At 39.3% G+C, this 24,948-nt stretch overlaps 1 protein-coding gene across 1 annotated transcript; it reads left to right on the forward strand.

Annotated features, from left to right (window-relative positions):
- Positions 1-459: 459 nt before the first annotated feature.
- LOC124864760 (mitogen-activated protein kinase kinase kinase 3-like) lies at positions 460-24,551 on the forward strand. The gene is made up of 18 exons (XM_047359665.1): positions 460-895; positions 991-1,676; positions 6,238-6,318; positions 6,823-6,944; positions 8,477-8,517; positions 8,922-9,021; positions 9,845-9,958; positions 10,860-10,980; positions 12,934-13,067; positions 13,553-13,626; positions 13,830-13,897; positions 14,151-14,246; positions 14,360-14,521; positions 16,022-16,170; positions 16,896-17,027; positions 19,654-19,783; positions 19,881-20,058; positions 21,008-24,551. Exons 3-18 carry the CDS (start codon positions 6,315-6,317, stop codon positions 21,234-21,236), a joined length of 1,854 nt encoding a protein of 617 aa, XP_047215621.1. The 5' UTR covers positions 460-895; positions 991-1,676; positions 6,238-6,314; the 3' UTR covers positions 21,237-24,551.
- Positions 24,552-24,948: the final 397 nt, after the last annotated feature.

Consider the following 24,948-nt stretch of genomic DNA (forward strand, 5'->3'; position numbering starts at 1 on the left):
CCTTAAAATTGTTCTTTCTTGTTCATATTTCTGACACTTTCAATATTACATGTTCTATTGTTTCCTCCTCTCCACAATGATCACATTTTCCTGTATTATGTTTCTTTATCTTGAACAATGTAGAATTAAGTTCTGTATGTCCAAGTCTTAATCTTGTAATTAACCTTTCCTCTGTAGGAGCATTTCATTGTTGATTCATTTATTGATGGGAACACTTATTGTGATTTTTTGATGATTAAAATAAATATTATTGGATTGTGCAATGGTATAAAATAGGTAAAGATAACTATCTGAAATATTTATAAATCGTATAAAAGTTCACACATTTACACAGTACATAAAAAAATAATAGAAACTTTCAATGGGTCTCCTTTTCCCCTGACTTTTGAATGCATCACAGAGTTTTGCTCCACCCCACCAATAATATGCGCGTTCCCGCGAAAAGCCATCTACCGAGTAACAGCGCGTCCCCGCATCTTGACGGCGCTAATTTGGATAGTTCGTCAATCAGGAATTCCTCTGGGAATAACTCCGGTTTATTTTACATGTGTGGACGCACGGGGTTGTCAAGCATTCGGTTAGCAATGGAAACCACCTCGGCAAAACGGGTTTCGTGACTTGTTGAAGGAGCAGGAGCTGGTTCCGGTGGAGATATTTTGTGCTGTCAGGAAGTTTGTCGTATTCGGTTGAAGAACGTTTCTCGGTTTGTTTTTTGATGTGGAAAGCTGCGGGCAAGCTAACTCTTTATCTCCCTAAACCCAGGAAAAATTGTATTATTATATTCCTGATTTAAGTATGACTCGTTAAACATTCCTACTTGAAAGTTTATATCCAGCTAACATACATTAGGTCGTCTTACAGACACTGAACCTCTCGTAGTACTAAAGGATCAACGGTTGGTACTTCTACTGTTCTTAAAGTGTCTCGTTTGAGTGAAAACTACAATGACGTCGCATGCTGAATTTAATTCGTCTTTTACGTTTCCTATAGGTCAGATAGGCCCTGGAGTATTTATGTTGCGATTCGACAGAGAAATAATTCAAAAATATTGAACAAGTCTTGGCAACAAGGACGAGGAAAATCTACAGATTTCGCAGGAAGGCAGGCTATCATAATCACGGAAACTGTACGGTTTTCCTCCCCCTTTTTTTTTTTTTTTTTTTGGAGAGCTCACAAATGGATTTAATAAAGGCAACACGTCAACTGTTACACTTCATCTGGTAGTTTTTCCACACGTTTATGGGACTTGAGCTTTTGTCAGGAAAGCCTGGGAGAATAGGGATTCAGTGACTGCGCCGATCATGTTTTGGAAATTTAAGTTTTCCAAAGATCCGAGGCTGCAGCGGCCTCAGCTGGAGCAGTTAGATGTAGGGTTTTCCATATAGAAAGATTTTGTGTGTTGAGTTCCAGGTTCCTTTAAAAAGTACCTCGAAAGACTCTGTTAGTGTGTTTGTGTTGTTAACCTTCCGTGGAAGAAGACATACCCCCCACCCTGTACTTGGGGGGCGTCCAGCCCCTCCATGGTGCCTTAACTCTCGCACCTTCTCCCGGGTGTTTTGGTCTGACCGAGGCCGTCGATGGACGTCGACACCTCCAGGAAATATTACTCCACCACCGCCCCGAAACGCCGGTGACCGGGTCAGCTCCAAGCGGGAGGGGTTCGTTTTACCTGACAGGTGAGGGTTGTGAGGCGTTCATGTGACCTAGTTGACAGATGTAAACTGTGGTGCGTTCATGTTCTGTGGGAACATATATTTGCACATTTACGTTTGTGATCTTGCAATAATTTTATTTATTTTTAATTCCAAACAGTGAAATAGTCTTAAAAGTTGCATATTCTTAACCACGTGAATAGGAAAATATAGTGCCTCATGAAAGCAGTCATACCCCTTGAAGCTCCTCACCTTTTGTCACATTACAGCCACAAACAGACCAACAGGAAACATCTCATGAAGTGCAAGCAAATTGATCAATCATTTCTATATTTATTTACTAATAAAACTCTGAAATATGGGGTGTGCATTTATATTCAGCCCCCCTGAATCAATGCCTCGTAGAACCACATTTTGCTGCAATTAAAGATGCAAGTCCTTTGGGGGTATGTCTGTACCAGCTTTGTGCATTTAGGGACATTTTTGCTCATTTTTCCTTGCAAAATAGCTCAGGCTTGATCTGAGCGAATGGATAGCTTCTGTGTACAATTTCTAATCCATGCAATTACCTGTTGACTGGATTTAAGTCCAGATTTTGACTGGGCCATTCTAACACATGAATATGCTCTAATCCAAATCATTGGATCTGCTGAAAGGGGAACCTCTGCTCCAGTCTAAAGTTTCTGGAGTCTCCCCCCTTATTTAGCTTCATGCATCTTCCCTTAAACTAGGACCAGCTTCAATGTCGCCGCTGAAGGAAATACCCCCTACATCATAAGGCTGCCACCACCATGTTCCACAGTGGGAATGGTGTGTTCAGGGTGATGTGCAGTGTTAGCTTTTTTTCTACATATAGCGATTTTATTGGCCAAGAAGTAATATTTCTGGCTAATCTGACCAAAGCATCTTCTACCACATTGGCATTTGCTGTTGCACATGGCTTGAGGCGAAATGCAAACAGGGCTTCTTTTGGTTTTCTTTCAACAATGACTTTCTCTTTGGTACTCTTCCATAAAGGCTGGATTTGTGCAGTCCATAATTAATAGTTGTCCTGTTAACATAATCCCTATGTCTTTGTAGAATAATGGATTGAACAGTGACTCATGAGATATTCATAGCTTTTAATATTATTTTATGACATAACCCTGCATTAAATATCTCAACAACTTTATCCCTGACTTGCCTGGTGTGTTGTTTGGACTTCATGAGGCTGCTTGCTCACTAATGTTCTCGAACAAACCTGTGAGAGCTTCGCAGAGCAGCTTTATTTATAGTGAGAATAAAAACACAGTTGAGTTCTGTTTACTAATTAGATGACATCTGAAGTTTGTATTGCATTTTATTTATGGATTTTAGAGAAAAAGGAGCTGAACATTACTCCACAAAATTATGCACTAATTTGGCACTTTAATTTGAAATAACATACATCAACATTAGTGGTTGTAAATACCACATGAATTCATTTGATGACTATACTGCATAAATACACCTCAAGTTCACTCTCAGAATTACAATAATTACCCTTTGAAGGCATCACAGCCTCTTCAGGTGTGCTGTTTAAAATAATTCACAAAGAACAAAATCATAAAGAAAAACTATTTGCTTACAGCAGCTTCAAGGGCAACAAATGACTGATGATTAATGATGATTGATGTGTTTTGCTCACTTACTGTCACAGACAAGCGTACAATGGACTTTCTGCTCCCTAAATCATCATTGGAAGGAGCTTCCAAAAGTACATGATGGACTAAGGACTTTTGACGTGTTAATTTGATCAAAAGAGGTTAACATGCTAAAAATTAATGATAGTTACTGACTGTACCTCTGATAGATCAACATTGTTTTAATGTTCATTTAGCCGTTGAACAATGGAAGCCAGCTTTAGAACCTGATGTTGCCAGAACCAACACTAGGTCTTGGTTGTCTTGGGAATATTTAAATGTGTTCTGTCTTTTAAACCAAAGCACATGTGCACCTGAAACACGATAACCTCGGGCCAGGGGTTTTTGCTGTGAAACCATGAGTCCAGATGGATCTCTGGCCCGAAACAGGGGGAACCGGGGCTGGGAAAAAAAACAGGTTCAGACTAAACACCTCTGAAAGGCAGACAGAGGAGTGAGGGAAGAGGAAAATCCATCTAAATCCACCTAGTCCTGGAAATGGGATACGACGAAAATAAAGTAGGCACAGCTGACTCAAGGAGGCTTGTCCTCAATTGAATTCCCAGCATTCCATATAGGGGGGCAATTAAAATCGGTTCAAACTGGGGTGAGAAGAGGGTAGCTTTTGACAAAGAGGATGGGCTTTGTTTGACTAAAACAAAAGAGTTTTCTTTAAAGATGAAGCACTCTCACTGATGTTTGTGGCCAAGAAAGAGACAATGGCTCTATGTTACCTCAAGTTACTCGACAGAGATTAAACAGTGAGAATCTCACACTTCATGAAGCTCATGGTTTTTTATAGTGTATAAAATACCAAGCTGGACGAGTTGAAAGTTTTTGGCGGCCATTCCTTTAGCAGGGCAATATGAGAGCAGCGGAAACTTTAAAGCAACGCGGTTGCGCTCTGCCAGCCGCAGTCGGACATGCCCGGCATTCCTGTGGGTGATTATTACCCAGAAATCCACAGAGTCGGTAAGGTGCCTCAGGTGCCAAGGCGGCTCACTTTGTCTACAGTTTGTTGCGTTTTCACCATTTTTTGCTCACAGTGGTTAAACTACTTTTTTTTTCAGCTTTTTTTCTGCATTTTACTGTACCTCTAAAGAAGTTATAGCATCTGTGTCTCGGATACATTTTTGGAATAAGTGGGTAGAGGTTATTTTCATTTTATTTGTTGGCTACCTCTGTTACTCTTTCGGATGACCCAAGCTTCAGCTGGCGGACAGATGGCCTCACGTTTGACTTGAGAATGCATGGGTTTACGGAGGAGCTCATGATCCATTCAATGATTTCATGGTGCCCAGACCTAGTAGCTGCAAAAGAAGCCCAAGTAGTCGTCCCTCCACGGCTGTGCTTGACAGTTTGTATAAGGTGTTTGTGATGATTTGCTGTGTTTGCCTTTATCCAAACATGACACAGCGAAGTACAGCCGAGCATCTCTACTTTTGGCTGATGAATCCAACGGACCTTGTTCCAAAAGTATTTGGGCTCATTTAGATGCAACTTTGTAAGCCTAAGTTGCGTTGCCACATTTTTTGTTAGAGAGAAGAGGCTTTCTCCTGGCAACCAATTCCAGACAAGCCATGTACTTGTTCATTTTTTTTCTAACTGTCCTGTCATGAACTTTAATATTTAGCATGATAACTGAGGCCTGGACTGTCTGAGACGGAGCACCAGGGTTTTTGGAGTTTCTCTGAGCTTCGGACCGTCTGACCTGGGGGTGAATTTCCAGAGATTTACCCTCCTTGAAAGATCTGCAGCTATCATGAATGTTTTCCACTTGGGGGAATAATCTTTCTCTTTGTAGAATGATGGACTTATGATTGTTTAGAAATAGCCTTCTTACTGTTCCCAGATTAAAGGGGAGGAATATTTGCTTCTTCAAGGGTTACTGCTTTTGTCTTTCCATTCTGCTGTTATGTAAGCATATAACTGTATGCTCCAGAGCATTCATTCTGGTTTTATCACACCTGCTGACGATCAGTCTACTAAATGCACCTGAATGCTATTTTCAATATTAAACCCTATAGAAGCAGTAAGGGAGTACGTTAGGTTTATACATTTTGCATTCATCGTTGTTTTTGACAGTTTTGAATCTGTTTATTTTTGCATAGTTTAGGTTAGATTTCGGACATTTTAAAACCTAATATACACCAGATCACTATGTCAAACCCTGCTAGTTAAGGAGGGTGAAGGACTGCAGATGGTTCTCTAAGCAAGCCTCCTCTAAAAGAAGCACTTCAGTATATGATGCTGTTGATGCCTTCAACAGGGCTGATTATATTGCCCGGTTAACTTCAACAGTAGATTTATGACATGGCTTAGGGAAGGTTGTGCTGCTTGTGCAACCAGAGCTGCTTAAACCTGGTTTAGATTTTTTTTTAAATTGCAGAAAACTGCTCATAAAGGGATTCTTCTCATCTGAGCAGAGCCAGAGTGCTCGCTGCCAGTGCAGCTTGAATGTCAGCCGTTTCCAATTGCCGTTCTTTCTCATGGGCATATTCCAGCATGCACTGGACGCATTTTCATTCACTCTAACTTTCATTCAGTTGAAATGTTTTGATTGGGTTTCTGCAGTCTTAGGCTTCACCGCTGACGGGACTGCAGGATCAGAAAGGCGTTTGTGTTCCAAGCAGAAAGAAATCACATCAGAATTCATTTTTAGTTGTTTCTGTGTTTAGCAATTATCCTAACACCTTTTGTCGGTGTAAATCTTTTATGGGTCATGCTAACGGCCTCCTTATACCTCTGATTTTCATAGTTACAGTGATGGTTTAAGAAGTGAGGGATTTGCACACTTTTAACTTCTGCATTACTTGCTGATTACCTTTTACATGTTTTTATATCCTGCCTGACTCAATGACCAACATCCGTTTTGCATCATCTGAAGATATTAACCTAACTAATTTCAACATTTAACTTTGCAGGCTGTGGGTGGTCTGGCACATCAGAGACATCAGCCTGAACGCTGGTCTGCGGACCACGCACGCACAACACTGCCACAATGAGTGAGTCTTCTAAATCCTGATGTTAAACAGACGTTTAGTGCATAGTTTTAGCGAAGCTTGAGATAAAAACAGACACGCAGATGCAGCAAGAAGTATCTCCCATGTCGAAGCTTGTGCAATCTGCAGCTCCAGACACTGTCAGGTGAAGGATTGGTTTTTGGGTCCGGTTCCCTCAGCTGCCCTGAGGCTGTATGATGTCTATCCAAGCTACACAAGGGGAATATTTTCTTTTCTTGAGTTAGCACAGCCAAGGCAGGGCTTACTCTGAGATCAAACATGAGAAAATGAATATCAAAAACAGCACACTTCTTCCTTGTCTCTAAAACCCTGTCAAAGATAGTTTAAATGGGATTATGGGTAAAGGAAGCTGACAAGTTGTCCTTCCCATTTTAAGGCTAAGTAAATTGCTAAAGCACATCTATCTTTACTAGCATTATACATGCACACAATCTATGTTTTAATGTGCTCTAATATCTAATTGTGTGTTGTCTGGGCTGTCTCCAGATGAGAGGCAGGCTCTCCACTCTATAATGAAGGACCTGGTTGCCCTCCAGATGACACGACGGCAGCCAGTGTTTACCCACGACAGCGACAAACCAAAGACATCAGCACAGGCAAACAGACAGGTATGTCTCCATTCAGATAATAATTAATAACATTTTCAGGATATTGAGATGATTAGGATTCAAAAACTCTAATTTACCTAAGTAATATCAGACAAATATGACTTAAGTAAATACAAATGATCAAATGATGATTTGATTTATTCAGGGACAAGAAACCCAATCCAACCAATCCCTATGTGAAAAAATACTTGTCTCGCTTGTTAATGATGCTGTGGCATTACCTTAAACAGGCCGTTATTACATTAAAACCTTCTAATACTGCTTTATTGAAAAACAAAATTCCTCCACAGTGAAAAGATTCATCTTCAGTTGTTGCAAATGGTTGTTGCTTCAAGGGTGGCAGAGCCAGATATCAGTTTACTTTTTCACATAGGACCAGATTGGACCTACGAATGTGAAATTTGAAATTGAAAAACTGAGGTTTGTATTTATTGTGGTTATCTTTGTCTGATAGTAAAATTAGTTTGATAATATGGAACATTTAAGTTACCAAAAAAGCGAAAGCAGAAGAAATCAGACAAAAACTTTCTTGACACTGTTACTAAGTGACGTCCTTGTATATGAGCAGAAGTTGAATGGTTTGTTTCATTGGTGTTGTTCATGATAAGTCTGGAAAGTTAAATACACTAATAAGTATATAATATACATACTTATTTATACAGATGTGAGGGAAACTAGCTTAAAACCCTTTGGAAGAAGTATGTGGCCTGACCAATAAAGGTCACACATGGCTAAATCACCTTTACCAAAACTGAAAAATGTCAAATTTAAGTCTTATTTATTTATTTTCAAACAGTTTTTAACCAAAGTAGAATCTGTTTGAAGTTAGATTTGAAAGCTAGTACAGTCTGTATGTTTGGATTGAATACAGTATGTGTTTCTAAAGCCTCATTTAGTGTCCTCACTAAACAAATATCCATGTCTGGAATTTTGATGCTTCCATATAACTTTCACAATTATGTGCAAGTTTGCATTTTTTATTTAACAGTTTAATTTTGTGGCAATAGTGGCCTCTATTTTGTAAGTTGACCGACAGGAAATCGGGTGGAGAGATAAGGGAAGACATACAGCAAAGGTCAACGGGCTGGGACTTGAACCAATGACGGTTGCGTCGAGGTCTGTAGCCTCCATACATGGGTCGTGCGCTTTACGCCACCGCCACACCTGCAACTATGCACTTCTTTGTGGATTTTTTTGTATAATTTGGAAGTAATGTACTGTTTCAGCTTCGTAAATGCTCTTAGGCGTAGTTTGCTTCCTTTAGATCTGTCTTCTTCTTCCAGTCTAAGTTAGGCTAAAAGGATATTGGCTCTTGCTTTTTATTTAGACTAAGCAAAAACCTCATGTAACCTGCTTCAGAAAGGCTAATTATTGTATCCCTAAAATGTAAAGGCAACATTTGTGGTTTGAACAAAAAGATAAATCTCTCTGTCATCCAAATAACATTAGTAATTGGAATGAATGAGTTCCGGTAAAGGCTGAAGGAAAGAAAATATCTCCTTGACCTTTTTATTCCTTTTCTTTTCTTTTAGGACGATGTCAGGATAAAGTTTGAGTACTCAGGAGAGAAGAGGTAAGTTTACTTTGCTTCTTATTTGTAACTCTGTGTAAGGACTCTATATATAAGTGAAGCATGGGGGGGGGGGGGGGGGGGTCATGAACATACGCTGCACATAAACACATTCTCGCTGACACGCTGTTCATGTCACATGTTCCAGTTGATGAGAAGGAGCAATCCAGCACTTTAATCTGAAAGGTATGTGAGCTGGAGAGTGGAAAGGGAAAGGACTGTGGTTAGCATGTGGCTGCCAGCTCAAGCCACAAATATGCAAGGTGTACTTAGAAGAATCTGCGCACACTAAAAAACGGCAGCTTGTGTGTATTTTCTTGGCACACGTGGATGTAAATCAGGCGCTGCTTCCCTACCAGCTGGTATAAATCCTTCTGTCTGTGTGATTTCTTACTTTTTCTGTGCAGGATCTTGGTGTTTGGAAGGCCTGTGCAGTTTGAGGGAATTCAGGAAAAAGTAAAGAGTGTCTTTGGCCAGCAGCTGGAGCTCCATTATTTGAACAACGAGGTAAAACCTTTGAACGTGTTTTGCTCACCACCTATGATTATCTCTCTGCAGTTGTCCTGTATCTGTCAGTGATTTTTCGTAAGCTGGAGAAATTGATCTAAGTTTCACAAAGAAAAGAAAAATGAAGCAACTTGCATTTAATATTTCCAGGTCCAGGTAGAGCTTCTCACTCACTCATCATAAGCAGTAATAACATATTCATTTGGGCTTTGAGTTATTTTAACGAGACTTTTCTTTTAAGGTGCACTGATAGTGCAACATACAGTTTAGGTGATTTTTAAAACAGGAATTTAGTGGCCAATTTTGAATTTTTTAAGATTCTATCAGCTGCTAGTTCACATATTTCAGTATCATAACCTTATTTCATCATCTACTCTAGTGCTTGTTGCAGTCAGAAGTTTACATACAGGTACAGTCACCGTGAACATGAATGGCATATTAATGATGGGGTTGAAAAGAAACATGATAATAATGACAATGTTAGATTAAATGGCAATATGACAATTTCCATTTGCACAATAATGGTAAAAATAGTACATCCACAGATGAACGTCCTCAAAGCACAAACGTTTTGGTATTTGGTAACAAAAAGAGCCATATCTAGGTTTATTTAGTGGTTGGATTTAAAAATTGAACTGGTTCTTTTATTTTAAGAACTATGAGTTGATTCCAGTGGTCTGAAATGAGCTCAGATATACTCAGCTGTGACTATTTTAACATGAATACATTCATTTTTATTTCTGCTCAGTTAATTACACATTTTAAAATCTGCCCCGCTGTTTTATGAGCTTTGGTTTATGTGTTTGTGCTCCTTTCCAATCAGATGTCCATTCCTCTACGAGGCCAAGATGACCTGGACAAGGCAATAGACCTGCTTGACAGAAGCTCCTGCATGAAGAGCATCAGGATAATGCTTCTTTCTCCAGAGCACAGCAATGTGAGGTCACAAACTACGCACATAAATACACAACATGCAGTTGCACAACTTCCATGTCTAAATGACATATTGTAAAAAATAGAAGTTCCTGATTTCTTCGTGTTACAACAATGTGCTTTTAAAATACATGAGCCTTACCAGTTGTTCCACCATGTTTTCAGAACATGGTCAAGACATTTGACCAACAACATTTGAACACACCCGAGGGTGTGTTCAAATGTTGAACACCCCTATGTGTGAGGACCTGAGATGGTCTTCACACATTGACACTGTTCGAAAGAAGGCCCAGCAGAGACTGTAGTTCCTGAGGCAACTCAAGAAGTTCAACCTTCCACAGGAGCTGCTGGTCATCTTCTCCACTGCCATCATTCAATCTGTCTTGTCTTCATCCATCTCAGTGTGGTTTGGCTCATCCACAAAACAGGACAGGTCCAGACTGCAACGAATAATCAGGACAGCAGAGAGAATAATCAGAGCTGACCTTCCCTCCATCCAGGACTTATACAGGTCTAGGGTCAAGAAAAGAGTTGCCAAAATCTCTGCAGACCCCACACACCCTGCACATAAACTGTTTAGAGGTTTACCTTCAGGTGGCGCTACAGAGCACTGTTCACTAAAACCAGCCGCCACAGAGACAGTTTCTTCCCCCATGATGTTTCTCTGTTGAACATTTAATAGAGTATAGAACAACCTCATACTGAAGTTGCAATTCCACCTTTGTATATATGTATTTATGGACATAAGGATATATGGAGAATATATCTTATAACACAAAAAAACAAAAAAGAAACCCACACAGCAAAGTTTACCGGAGTCAAATTCCTTGTTTGTTGTATGTACGAACTTGGCGATAAAGCTGATTCTGATTCTGAAATCATTTATTCTCTCCTTACAACTGCAGGCCTCCTCCAACTCTCATCCTGTACCATGTAAGCAGGTGAGGATCAAGGCCTCCCACTCCACTGGAGACGTTAGCACGGTTTACCAATCCTCTGAACCCAGAGGGCGCCACCTATCGACAGGTATATGATCACACTCTTTTACAAAAGATAAAATTAGGTTTTATTATTCATCCCAGAGGACCTAATAACTAACTAAATATATGTGGTAGCTGGTTGCTTTTATTTATACTAAACTGACTTCTACTTTTTTTTCTGCTTTCCTTTCTTGCATTTCATCCACTTCCCTTTCCTTTTCACAATCACTTGATGCTGCTCTCTGGATTGCAGCCAATAAGATTACAGAAGGCTATTACTGTGTTGGCAACTGGTCTAGTTTTGGTGGTTTCTTTTATCCTGAGGCGCAGACGGGCTTTAAAGCCTGACTTTATAGCAGCAAGCTATGAAAGTTTAAAGTCTTCTGTGTAAAGGCTAATCTGTGGCATGCTTGCTTTTGGGCTTTGAACTTCAGAAGAGAGAGCTTAAGTTTTAGTGTGTTAAAGTAAAACAAAACACCTGTTTGCATGGATACCTTACAATGCAAGCATTTTAAACCACTTTTGTTTGTAATTTTCCTCCAAGAAGCCAGACGAGTAACGAGACACTTTGAGTGTCTTGTTACTGAAAAACGCTATATAAATAAACTTACCTTACCTTACCTCTAACCTAACCTAACCTAACCTCTAACCTAATCTAATCTTTTATATTATCACTCATCAGAAGTTCTCCAGGCTGAATAAAAGTTATTCTTTGAACTTCGGCTGCCTTTTCACTCGTTTTCACAAACCTTCTGATCACCAGAGAGCTGTTGTATATTGTCTTATCTTTGAAAGACATTCATGAAGCCTGGAAAAGTGCCGGTCAAGACCTCTTGAAAGAAGGTCTGGTTGCTTGTATGCAAAATATAGTATGTGCATGATTTATTGATAGGACACTTAAATTGATTCAGTGGTAACATGATTATTTTTAGCAAAATTGCTGGGGGGCAATCCCTTTTAAAATACATGAGCTGAAACCGTTTTTTAATTTATCCTGATCAGTGTTTTCATGAACTTCTAATGAGTAAGCAGTGATGCAAATTAATGCAGAATCTTCAGCCAATGCTGCTACTCTAACTGGAACGTGTTCGTCAGTCATATGAGTCTAAGGTTACATTTTGGGGTTGTGAACCGCTCAGACTGAAGTCTGATGGCAGTTGCATTTAATTAGTAGTTTGAACAACCACACACAAAAAAATATTGAATTTAAGCAAATAATTGGAATTGAGCATCAAGACCTGCAGTTGGAACGTAGCCTAAGATTGAGCTTTTTACCAACAAATACCGCCAGGTGTCGCTGGCATAAAACAAAGAATCGGTATGGGAAAATGTATCCCATTACGTATGGTGGATGTATGATGCTGTGGGCCTGTTTTTCTTTCAGAAGCCCTGGAACCGTGTTGAAATGGGTTGTCATTGAATTTTTCAACTGGATATACAGAACATATATCGCTAAACGAACATAGAAACAGTTCAACAGAAGTAAAAATAACTGCTCAATCTCAATCCCTAGGCCTAAATTACAGAAAGCTTGTGGGGTAAACTGAAGAGAGCATAGGAGAGGACTCGGGATTCTAGATTATCCAGAAAAATTGAGCATAAAAGAATGGTCAAAGATACCTTTCTCTGTTTGCTCCTACCTTGTAAAATACCATAGACAAAGACTAGGTACTGTCCTATTGTAAAAAGGGGGTTGTACAAAGTGATTTGTTAAATGTATCTTTTTTTTTTACTTAATAAATGCATTCAAATTAAGAGTTAGATGCTCTTAAATTTTCATTTTGAGATACCTTTTCAATAAAAGATGTATTTACTTTAAGGCTTAGGGGTGGTAATAAATGTATAAGGAAAGGATTTGTACACAATAGGATTCAAACAGAAAAAGGACTGCATTTCCAGTAATCTGCTCTGTGACGACTTCTGACATTGTTTAAAATTTTACTTTGTTTAATATTTTCCTAAATATTACATTTTCTTTCATTTTCGCGTCTTATCCAAGGTTCTCAGAACACAGGTCGAAGTTCACCGCCTCCTGGATACGTGCCTGAATGCCAGCAGAGGATTGCCCGGCAGGGTTCTTACACCAGCATCAACAGTGAGGGGGAGTTCATCCCAGAAACCAGTGATCAATGTGTGAGTCAACGAAAGAAATGCTCGCTAAGACAGGATCCACACGGTCTCCTCTAAATTTATATCTTCTCTTTAGAGACTTAAATGGTTTTTCTCATTAAAGCAACTTGGCAATCTGAGAAAAATAAAGTTAATTCTGAATCACATTACTGTCACTTATACAACTGCTTACAGCATATCAGTGTGCAGTTTAAAGCGCCTCCTTTCAGCGCCTTGAGTGCCTTGTTGCTGAAAAACGCTTTATAAATAAACTTGACTTGACTTTCAGAATGTAGAAATAAAGTCATAATTGTATTTGTTTATACTTTCAAATTTAGTTCAACAGTTTTGCACAGTTGCAAAGTCAAACACCACCAGACACGGTTGGTAGAAATGTAAAAACTCACTTCCGTGTAAGATGTTTTAGATTTTGATTGTAGATTTTTTTTTTAAAAGCTACCTTAAAGTGAGAAATCAATGTTCATATCTGTCCATACGGGTCTGAACAGGTGCTGGATCCCTGGAGCAGCGCAGAAAATTCTCTTTCCGGAAGCTGTCAGTCTCTGGACAGCAACTCAGAAAGGTAATGAGCAAACTCTATTAAATGGTAAATGGGCTCAACTTGTACAGTGCCTTTCCAATCATACCGAGCACTCAAAGAGCTTTACAACAATGCCTTTTTCTAGTTAAATTCCATAATTACTGGCTGATTAATATTGTTATAGCCTAAAGAATTACTGGTTTACTTTACATGGACTCTCATGATGTTTCTGTTATCTCCTGCAGCCCATCAGTGAGGAAGTCTCGCATGCACAGAGCCAAAAGTTACCCAGATAATCGACAAGAGTTCTCAGGTGAGAGCCGAACCTGGAGATTTTACTCTAAGCGTGTAAAAATGACGTGCTACAACAGCAAGGGCCAATGCTAAATTCGACACAGATGACACCATTTTATTTTTGAAAGCACCAGATGTTGTTGACTTTACCTGATTATCAGTTTTTTTATTACAAGAAACACACTGAGGCTTTTTCAACCACGGTGCAGCATCTACAAGCTGTTTACCTACACCTTACATGTGCTGAGCTGTGAATGTTTGTCTGCTTTCAGACCGAGAGAATCATGTGTATGACAGGGTAGCAGGGAAGGGAGGCACCTATCCTCGCAGGTATCACGTTTCCCTGCATTACAAAGACCACAGTGAAGGTAAGACGTCTTTGATGCATTTATCAGCGACTATGTATAGTAAGTTTCTTTGTTCTTTTTCCCTTTGTCATGTTATGGTAATATTATCGACTGTTTTCTGCTGAATCCTCCAGGTCGGCGAACTTTTCCACGTATTCGGCGACCCCAGGGAAACCTGTTTACGTTGGTGCCCTCAAGACGATCGCTCAACGGCAGCGAGGAGAGTCTAGGCAGCTGGCAGCAGGTCGACACACAAGGCAGGCTGCGTCCACATGATCGTTCTGTCGCCCACAAGTGTGAGTACTGACCGAGCTCTTAAAATATTCCCTGATTTGATGCTGATATAATAAATCCAATAAATCCAATTTAATAAGGTTTTAAGGAAATCTTTTGTTTTTTGTTGAAACCTTTCTTATAATTTTTTCGTCGTATAATGCAGTGCAAGTGTGAACTGTGGCTTTGTTAAGAGATAGTCATAGACCAATAGTCTGTAGCTTGAATCAACCTTTAACCTTTGACCTTTTGGTCTCCAAAGACACTCAGTAATCCTATCCTGCTCATTTGAAATGGCCTACTAGATTTTATTATAAAGGCTAAAGAAACTCGTAGTCTGGATCTGCCTTCAAACCAAAGAGACGATCTAGAAGGAAGGAAGCCGTATATCTGTGGAGACAAAGCCACACAAATTAGACCTAACTGGCAGTTACTATTCTGTCACCTTCTCTCATTCTATCCCCTAGACGTTTCTTCAAAATTACAGTCGTGTCATGTAAACTTCAGATTACACCAAAATTAATCTTCATCTAGACTAATAGTATGTGACATAAACATAAAGACTGCTATCAGGCGTTTTTCATAACTGGCAGTAAGTCTTCTAATCTCTGTGGGCGAATTTTGACTAGCTCTTTTTTTTTTGCAAGAATTGTTTTAATTCAGCTACATTAAAGGGTTTCGAGCATGATCAGCCTGTTTAAGGTCATGTTGGACTTTGACTAGATCACTTCAGAACGTTTGTGTTGTTTTTTGTTTTGTTTTTTTAACCCATTCAGAGGTGGACTTGCTGGTTTGCTTTGGATCATTTTTCAGATGCACATATTGTGCAACTAGTTCATTACAAGTGAGAAGCAAATTCTATAGCCAAGAATATCAGTAAATATGGAGACAGATTAACGATACGACAGGCGTTATTGCCAAGGTTAAAATAAATCAAACTGTTTGTAGATATTTTGCTGCTACAGAAGATGAGGTGGGTAAAAAAAATAGTGAACTGTGCTTTAAATCCTGTGTTAATGAGTGGGAATGCATAACATCTTGATAACATAAAGTCATTGAAAGTGTGGTGAGCAAATCCCCTTGGAGGAGTCTGGTGTCATGACAGGGGGCACTAGATTGACCCGTCAGTTTTCTACAAGAGGTGGGGTACACCCCGGTTCAGATGCCAGTCCATGGCAGGACAGAAAAACGTGCAGAGAAGACCCTAAACCAATTAACCTGTCATCCATCTTTTTGGACGGCCTTAATTGTTTCTACACTGTAAGATTTAGTCCATGCAGACAAAATTGTAAAATGTTGAGATTTTAAATATTTCTTGGGTTTCTTTGCACAAATTAACTTGGTTGTGCTTAAAAGAAGAATATTTTTAACTTCGTTGTTTTTTTTTTTAATATATGTTTTATAAATAAAACTGGATTGGAAAGAGGGAAATATGTTCACAACATGTTGAAAGGAAAATCGTTTACTAACTTGGATTTAAAAGTTGATAAATCTGATTTGTACATGTTTTTATTTTCTCTCAGCACCCAGTGCCCCGGTGACGTGGCGTCGGGGGAAGCTTTTGGGCCAGGGTGCGTTTGGCCAGGTTTACCTCTGTTACGATGTGGATACGGGCAGAGAGCTGGCTGCCAAGCAAGTCCGGTTTGATCCTGGAAGTCCTGAGACCAGCAAGGTGAAATGGTTGCTACCGTGACATCCTGGGATGGAAATTTTAAATTTAGTATATGCATTCTTCCACTGAAAGCTTTCTTGTTTGCTTTCACTGGAATGCTATTTTATCTGCTGATGAAAATAACATAACAGTACGCCAGATGGATCTGCTGTAACTGAATAAGTGGAATGCATCGTAGAGATTATCTTTTCCTCCCTCATACCCCCCTCTTCCTTGTTTTAATGTCTTTTCCTGTTTGCCAAAGAGAAAACATGCACTGTCACTTCCTGGATCCTCGAGGTGCTGAGTATTGTAGTGGTGGTTGCAGGGTCAGTACTGCCTTGACCTCCAGTCCCCCTTTCACACCCCCACTCCCACCCCCCCGGCTTGTTGCAGATCCAAATCAGTTGCTACTCCAAACTGGCCTCTGTGTTGGGAGTTGGGGATTACTTTGTGTCTCTTTGACTTCCCTTTCTGTCCTGTCTCTGCTGCGGCCTCATTTTCAGACGTAAACACAGGAACTGCTTTAGGAAAACTCTATCGACCTTCAGGGACTCTCTGCTGTCGTTTTTGGTTGTGATCAAAAATAACTTTGCTATTCAAATGTTTATGGTTACATTCGTTTCCATCTACCATTTCAGCTAATTACTACTATTCAAAAATTGGCTTTATTCTCAATTTCAAAGCATTTTTCTTATGTACAGTGTGTAATTTCCGTACTTGTTCCGTATATGTTTTTATTACAGGAGGTTAGTGCTTTGGAGTGTGAAATCCAGCTTCTAAAAAATCTACATCACGAGCGCATCGTCCAGTACTACGGCTGTTTGAGAGACCACAATGAGAAAACTCTCACCATCTTCATGGAGTACATGCCAGGGGTGAGTTTTGGTGGCCAATCAATCACAGGTTTAAGTTGGGTATGAAGCATCATTCATTTTGCGGCTTAAAATTAGATTTCACTCAGATACAGGTCCTTCTCAAAAAATTAGCATATTGTGATAAAGTTCATTATTTTCCATAATGTCATGATGAAAATGTAACATTCATATATTTTAGATTCATTGCACACTAACTGAAATATTTCAGGTATTTTATTGTCTTAATATGGATGATTGTGGCATACAGCTCATGAAAACCCAAAATTCCTATCTCACAAAATTAGCATATTTCATCCGACCAATAAAAGAAAAGTGTTTTTAATACAAACAACGTCAACCTTCAAATAATCATGTACAGTTATGCATTCAATACTTGGTCGGGAATCCTTTGGCAGAAATGACTGCTTCAATGCGGCGTGGCATGGAGGCAATCAGCCTGTGGCACTGCTGAGGTCTTATGGAGGCCCAGGATGCTTCGATAGCGGCCTTTAGCTCATCCAGAGTGTTGGGTCTTGAGTCTCTCAACGTTCTCTTCACAATATCCCACAGATTCTCTATGGGGTTCAGGTCAGGAGAGTTGGCAGGCCAATTGAGCACAGTGATACCATGGTCAGTAAACCATTTACCAGTGGTTTTGGCACTGTGAGCAGGTGCCAGGTCGTGCTGAAAAATGAAATCTTCATCTCCATAAAGCTTTTCAGCTGATGGAAGCATGAAGTGCTCCAAAATCTCCTGATAGCTAGCTGCATTGACCCTGCCCTTGATAAAACACAGTGGACCAACACCAGCAGCTGACACGGCACCCCAGACCATCACTGACTGTGGGTACTTGACACTGGACTTCTGGCATTTTGGCATTTCCTTCTCCCCAGTCTTCCTCCAGACTCTGGCACATTGATTTCCGAATGACATGCAGAATTTGCTTTCATCCGAAAAAAGTACTTTGGACCACTGAGCAACAGTCCAGTGCTGCTTCTCTGTAGCCCAGGTCTGGGGAATGCGGCACCTGTAGCCCATTTCCTGCACACGCCTGTGCACGGTGGCTCTGGATGTTTCTACTCCAGACTCAGTCCACTGCTTCCGCAGGTCCCCCAAGGTCTGGAATCGGCCCTTCTCCACAATCTTCCTCAGGGCCTGGTCACCTCTTCTCGTTGTGCAGCGTTTTCTGCCACAACTTTTCCTTCCCACAGACTTCCCACTGAGGTGCCTTGATACAGCACTCTGGGAACAGCCTATTCGTTCAGAAATGTCTTTCTGTGTCTTACCCTCTTGCTTGAGGGTGTCAATAGTGGCCTTCTGGACAGCAGTCAGGTCGGCAGTCTTACCCATGATTGGGGTTTTGAGTGATGAACCAGGCTGGGAGTTTTAAAGGCCTCAGGAATCTTTTGCAGGTGTTTAGAGTTAACTCGTTGATTCAGATGATTAGGTTCATAGCTCGTTTAGAGACCCTTTTAATGATATGCTAATTTTGTGAGATAGGAATTTTGGGTTTTCATGAGCTGTATGCCAAAATCATCCGTATTAATACAATAAAAGACCTGAAATATTTCAGTTAGTGTGCAATGAATCTAAAATATATGAATGTTAAATTTTCATCATGACATTATAGAAAATAATGAACTTTATCACAATATGCTAATTTTTTGAGAAGGACCTGTATATTTTTAAACTTTGTGCTCTATAATGGCTTGTTGCTGTTGTTTTTAAGTGGGGTTTTGTGGAGTCGGTACAAGCAAATTTTACAAGCAGCCAAAACAATTTTAAGTTAGGGAGTCGGTGGTGAACCCCATGAAGAAGTTAAGAAAATAGCAACTTAGAGCTGGACATTCAGGGGTAATAACCATCATCTGAAGATAACTCAAAACGACGCAGAGAAGTTGAGCAAATAAGTAGCTTTTATTGACCTCGTCATTTTTGTATGTTAAAGTTTATGCAAAAAGGCTGAAGTAACAGCTCTTAATGTACTGTTTGACACTGCTGAGAAAATTTCAGTTTAAAAATTCAAACTTGATTTGACTTGGCTCTAAGTAGCTGTTAGCTTAGAGTACTACTCACATTTAGCTTAATTTTAGCTGGCTGTTTGTTTGACTCCTTCATGCAAACATTTCTTGATTCTCCAAACTTTGATTGCCCTGACAGCTGTCAGTTGCTAACTGCTCATAATTACTCCCACACTTGATCTAACTCCTTAAAGTAACATTATAGCAAAGCAGTCGGCAAAACCTGTTGTAGCAGTGGTTGAAGAAAGTTTTCAGGGAAACTCTTATCTCAGTTTAAACCTCAGTATAAAAGGGGGGGGGGGCTAAATGCAAAAGTGCTAAACACGTTCCATTTGTTTTTGCAAAAAGCTTTAAAAACCATGTAGACTTTTCCCTTTGCTTCACTGTTATCTACTGCTTTGCGTCAGTTTTTCCTAAACTATCCCATTAAAATGCAAAAAATGTGGCTAAAATATGACAAAAGCAAAATGAATTAGTATAGATACGTTTGCAAAGCACTGTATACCTTTCGTCTGCTCCACAGTTAACGTTTATTCTTGTGGACCATCATGATGCTCTCTCATGCTTGTTCAAGTTCAGTTAATAAATTGACTTTTTGTTTCATAGCAATGCTTTCTTCTCCTTAGGGTTCAGTCAAAGACCAGCTGAAAGCTTATGGGGCCCTGACAGAAAATGTTACCCGGAAATATACAAGACAGATTCTGGAGGGAATGTCCTATCTGCACAGTAACATGATCGTGCATAGAGACATCAAAGGTAGTTGTGTTTAAATTCAGAGATCCGAAGATTACATCATTCAGATGTTAATTAGATGTTTGTGAGCGCAGCTAATTTTGAAAACTGTTGCTTTTAGGTGCCAATATCTTGCGGGATTCAGCAGGAAACGTGAAGCTTGGAGATTTTGGTGCCAGTAAAAGGCTGCAAACCATCTGCATGTCTGGAACCGGCATCCGCTCTGTGACCGGCACCCCCTACTGGATGAGTCCAGAGGTGATCAGTGGAGAGGGCTACGGCAGGAAGGCTGATGTCTGGTGAGTTTCTCTCTGGCAGGTAAAGCGAGTGCTGCAGAGTGATCTCATCCTGTTGTAAAATCCCGCACCAAGACCCAGTAAAGTACCTGAAACAGTAGAGCAGAAACTGAAAGAGTGCAAGGTTGATGGGTTGAACTGTGTGTTGTTAGGATATTGATTTATAACTTAAATCTGCTTTAATCTTCTCCATCACTATATTCCTGACCTATTAGTTGTCTTCCTTGGTTTTCATGATGGTGTGTTCATTCATGCCTTCACACATAGGGTTACTCTATTCACTAATTAGGTGACTTCTGAAGGGAGCTGTTTTTCTGGGCGGTATCATAGTAAACACGACTGAACACAAATGCGTTTCACAGTTTTCAAAACTTTATTTGAAAAATATTTTTGAAAATCATGTCCTTTTCATTCAGTTGTGTACTTCTTGGTTTGTTCTGTCATATAAGATCCCAGCGAGAACATGCACATGCAAAAAAACACATGGATTGTAGCTTTGTTTTTGCAGTAGAAGTACAAAAACTGACTGAAACATTAACTTCCAGTCTAGATTCCTTCCAGTAAAAATGGTAAAGTGTGAAAAGACAGATCTAATTTCTCCTGACCTGCTGAGAAAACAGAGGAAAAGCAGGTTGAAACTTGTATGGAATATATCTCTGTCATTTAAGTTCCTAGAAATAGTAACTTTTTACAGAAATAGTCTACCATTATGCAGTCTGATGATATGATTAGCTGTTGCCAGTCAAACAGGTCATTACAGATCTGTTATATGCTCAGCTTGTTTTCAGCCTTTGCTGGAGGGAGAGTTATGCTCCCCAGAGGGATTTTCTCTCCTAACAGTTAAGAGGTACTTTGCATGATCCATTAACTATTGTGGTATTCAGATGAAATATGTGATCTTTGTTTCAGCTTGTCAAACTGCAGCATTAACAATCTTGCACGTCTTTTTCAGGAGCCTTGGTTGTACTGTGGTTGAGATGCTCAGAGAAAAGCCCCCGTGGGCAGAATTTGAGGCCATGGCGGCGATATTTAAGATCGCCACCCAACCAACAAATCCGCTGCTCCCCCCGCGTGCCTCTGACCAGGCTCGGGACTTTATCCGCTGCATCTTTGTGGAGGCCAAACACAGACCAAGTGCCGAGGAGCTGCTCAGGCATCCTTTCTCCCAAATACAGTGCTGAGACGTGCTCCGATCTTGAACTGCCCCTGCAGTGTAGCACTGGCGCCACTCTGAACAAAGTATAGACCTGTGAGTAACAGCAGTGTAAAGTTAAAACTCACCATTATATGCTTCAAAGGAGACCCAGTCTTCCCTCACAGAAATGCTTAAAACTGAAATTATTTCCTTTCAGTGTGTGCTGTTCTAATAGTTTCCACAAGGGGGAAAGACAGATTTACTTCTGAGGCTGCTTATCTTAACACAAAACTCACTTCAGCATTATCAAGTCACGGTTCATGCACCAGTATTGACCATTTTTGTTTACATTTATTTTGTTGCAGTTATAAAAAAAAAAATGCATGGAATCCTTAAATTGTCCAACATACAAACCGAAGGCTGTGCACTGTTCTGCAGCAGGCTTAAACATCAAGTGTGACAAAGAGGTTTTCTGCCAAAAACCTCTCAAACTTTAGATGATACTTTAAGCTACTTCAGCCTTTCTTGTTGTCAGCCTCTCCAGATCAAGACATATTAAGGTATTAAATCCAGTAAGCTCTTCTTTGTTAGTGTCCTGAATAAGGTGTAATGCACCAAAGCTAGTGGGACCAGAAATTAATTCTATGAATTATTATGTTTCTGCAGACATAACCCCTAAACCTTCTAACTGTGGGTAGCATCGCTTAAAATAATCAAGACTCTGTGCCTTTCCTCACAGCTGTATCTTTCTAATAGTGGCAACAAAACCATAATTGTTTTCCTGAAACGTCAGAGCTAAAGTATTCGGATAAAATAAATGTCTTTAAAAACAATCAAGTATTTATTTATATAGTATTCTTTCCTTTTTGCCCTAAGAGTAATTCTAGAAAACGACGGAATCAAATTAATACTTTTAATTTTTATCACCTTAACAAAAGCACTTAATTTGAAATGCACCAATGGCAAAATACACAGGTTTTTATAATGTAGCTGTTTCCACCTTTAATGTGATGTATAACTTGTATAATTCAAGTGAAAAAAAAAAAACCAACATACATAAAAATGTGTTAGAAAGGTTAAAAAGATATAATAACCTGGTTGCACAAGTGTGCACACCCTTAAAGGCCTACCTGCTGAAGCACTTCCTGATTAAGTTTCAGTATACAGTCCAAATGAATGTTGAATCCTAAAAGTCACATTATGGGTGCGAAATGGGTTTTCACGGTCTGATTATTTTAGATCACAAAAACCTGGCATTTTAATGAGTGTTTACACTTTTAAGAGCCACTGTTTGAGTTGGCCTGATTGTCAATACTGAATGTTTTATAGGTGTTACAGGGAAGTAGTAACATAATTATTATTAATAACTCCCAGTTAAAATACTGTTTCAGCACTTTTTAGAACATTATCACTGTATCAAACCTTTAATATTTCAGAAGTAGGTTAAAATGAAATAATTTTTAGTTTTACAGTAACATAATGCCCTCAGGTTATGTCAGTCCCAATATTTCTGTGGAGGTCTAAATTATAGCACATTTCACTACAGCCAATTTCATCTCTTAGCTCTCCATTATACCATCTGACAAAGTGCCAAAATGTTGACATGTAAAAAAAATGTTTGATTTAAAAAAAAAAAAAAAAGATACTTCTAGTTTTGTACAAACTGAAAAGCCTTAAATGGAAAAACACATTTTTATTTGTTTTTGTCTTCATTGTGTGCCTGGCCCAAACATCATCGACTGATAATCCTTACTTTAGATCACTTTCAATCAGATGCACTTTTTTAATAACTGGATTTTGTTGGGCTCTGTTCAAATTAGTGTTTTTTTGTTGTTTTGTTTTTACTTTCAATGTGAAAATTATTTTACTTTTATTTATAGCCCCATGGCATCCAAGTCTGATGTTATAAGAAAATACACATATCTATTTTTATATTTTGACTGTATCAAATCTGTTGATAATTTGATGCCTTTAAAATCATAGAAAGCAGCTGGTTTTGCAGACATTTCAGAATTTCATGTTACAACTTAAACGTGGGGTGGGGGGTGAACTCTGGCTGCCAGGCTCTTACTCCAGTGCAAAATATAAAACACGCAGCCTACGTTGTTCATTAGAAGAACATTATTGCGTGGCAGTTTATGGAAACCTTACACTAAAGCTAGTAATAAATGATGCTCCAATTAGAACTGTGAGGATGATTTGGCTTTTGTAAACCTTTGACCTGCCGATTCTGTTTTCACAAGAACTCTAGGAATGTGTAAGAATAGCTTTCAGGGTGGTTTTCTAGCTCTCTTGCTGTAAGCAGTGGTTAATCATTCATATTAGATTACATTATTGACATATATTATTTATATTAGAAACAGGCATCAGCATGCTGTGTTAGAAAACAATCATTTTAAAATAAAACTATGGTTACAAAGTTTGCATTTTAAGCTGCTTTAAGCATCTCATGTTAGTGATTAGCACCGATGCCATAAACCAACTCGCTTTGTGTTTTTACTAGCGAATGTAGTGCCTTACCTTTTACTCTTAAGATTTTCAAAAGATAAAAAGAGGATAAATCACAGAAACGTTGCTGAATTATGTTCATCCTTCCTGTTATCACCTCGAGTTTTGCTATCTTGGTAACTGCAGACATTGCTCGACATGTTGCAGAACTTTATGCATCTCTGTTCTCCCTCTGACTTCATGTTAAACACTCCACTGATGCTAAAAATTGCTAGCATTGACATTCTTCCCTTAGTTACAAGTTGCACATGGAAATGTGTTGTTGTTACCTTGACTTGGTGCATTTACGTTCTGAGTTTCTGAGTCACCACAAAATCCACAGATCAGTCTCCAAAAGATTTCTCAGTGCATCTCTACCACTCCTTTATCACATGTAAATCAAACCTTATCAGGCTTTATTTGAAAAGTGGGTTTTCAGTGTTTTTTAAACATGAAAATTGTAGGCGTGTGAGTGAGCCAAAGACAAGCTGGAGCAGAGCCGGCGCTGGATGTCAGATTTCACTCTCCAACCCACGTGACGACTTTGTTCTCCCCGGGGTTCAGACGACACATCCAGCATTAAATTATGTTCTGGGCAAAGGGCTTTTAATATGGGGCTGCTTCACCGTAAAGGCTGCTAAATAATATTAAATATGAGTCTTTTATTTAAGTAAAGGAACCCTGGGATAGGCAAAGGCATACAAGCTAGTTGTTAGAAATCTTTATACATATCCGAATGTAGAGTATGTGATGTTTCATGACAAGACTTGCGGTGCAAAGTCGAATGTATCAAAGCCAATTTACTGCTAGAAAACCTTTTGTTTTTTGAATGTATGTCATGACTTTTCTCAAAAATAAATATATTTTAAAAGTATTGGTTTTTTTTTGTTGTTAGTATTTTTAAATGATAGACAACATTTAGACAGCATTTGCTTGTCCAGGCTGAATGAAAGTAAACAGGAGACCAAGGAACTGAGCTCACTGTTGGCACTGGGAAGCTGTCTTTTCTTCCTCTCATTTAATCTTCTCCTCTCTTTTTATTCTTTCACTCTTTAAATGAGAAAAAACAGGAGGCAGTCACAGGAAGAAGAGATTTTTATGGCCGTGTCTGCCTGTGTGTGTAGAAAACAAAGAGACCCTTTCTCTTAACTGGTGTAAGGGGGATGGTCTTTGTCAGCATTCATTTGATTACATTTGTCAATAAAAAGTCACCAATACTTAGGAATAGATTACAGCAGTTCATTAAAACCCCCAAAAATGTTTAAAGTATA

This window comes from Girardinichthys multiradiatus, chromosome Y (assembly GCF_021462225.1).
Source record: "Girardinichthys multiradiatus isolate DD_20200921_A chromosome Y, DD_fGirMul_XY1, whole genome shotgun sequence".
NCBI lineage: Eukaryota > Metazoa > Chordata > Actinopteri > Cyprinodontiformes > Goodeidae > Girardinichthys > Girardinichthys multiradiatus.

Bases quoted from the DNA above. Each gene is read 5' to 3' on its own strand.
- LOC124864760 (XM_047359665.1), top strand. The intron at 13,068-13,552 runs GTGAGTCAACGA...GGGTCTGAACAG, and splicing joins CAGAAACCAGTGATCAATGT to GTGCTGGATCCCTGGAGCAG. The intron at 16,171-16,895 runs GTGAAATGGTTG...TTTTTATTACAG, and splicing joins GAAGTCCTGAGACCAGCAAG to GAGGTTAGTGCTTTGGAGTG.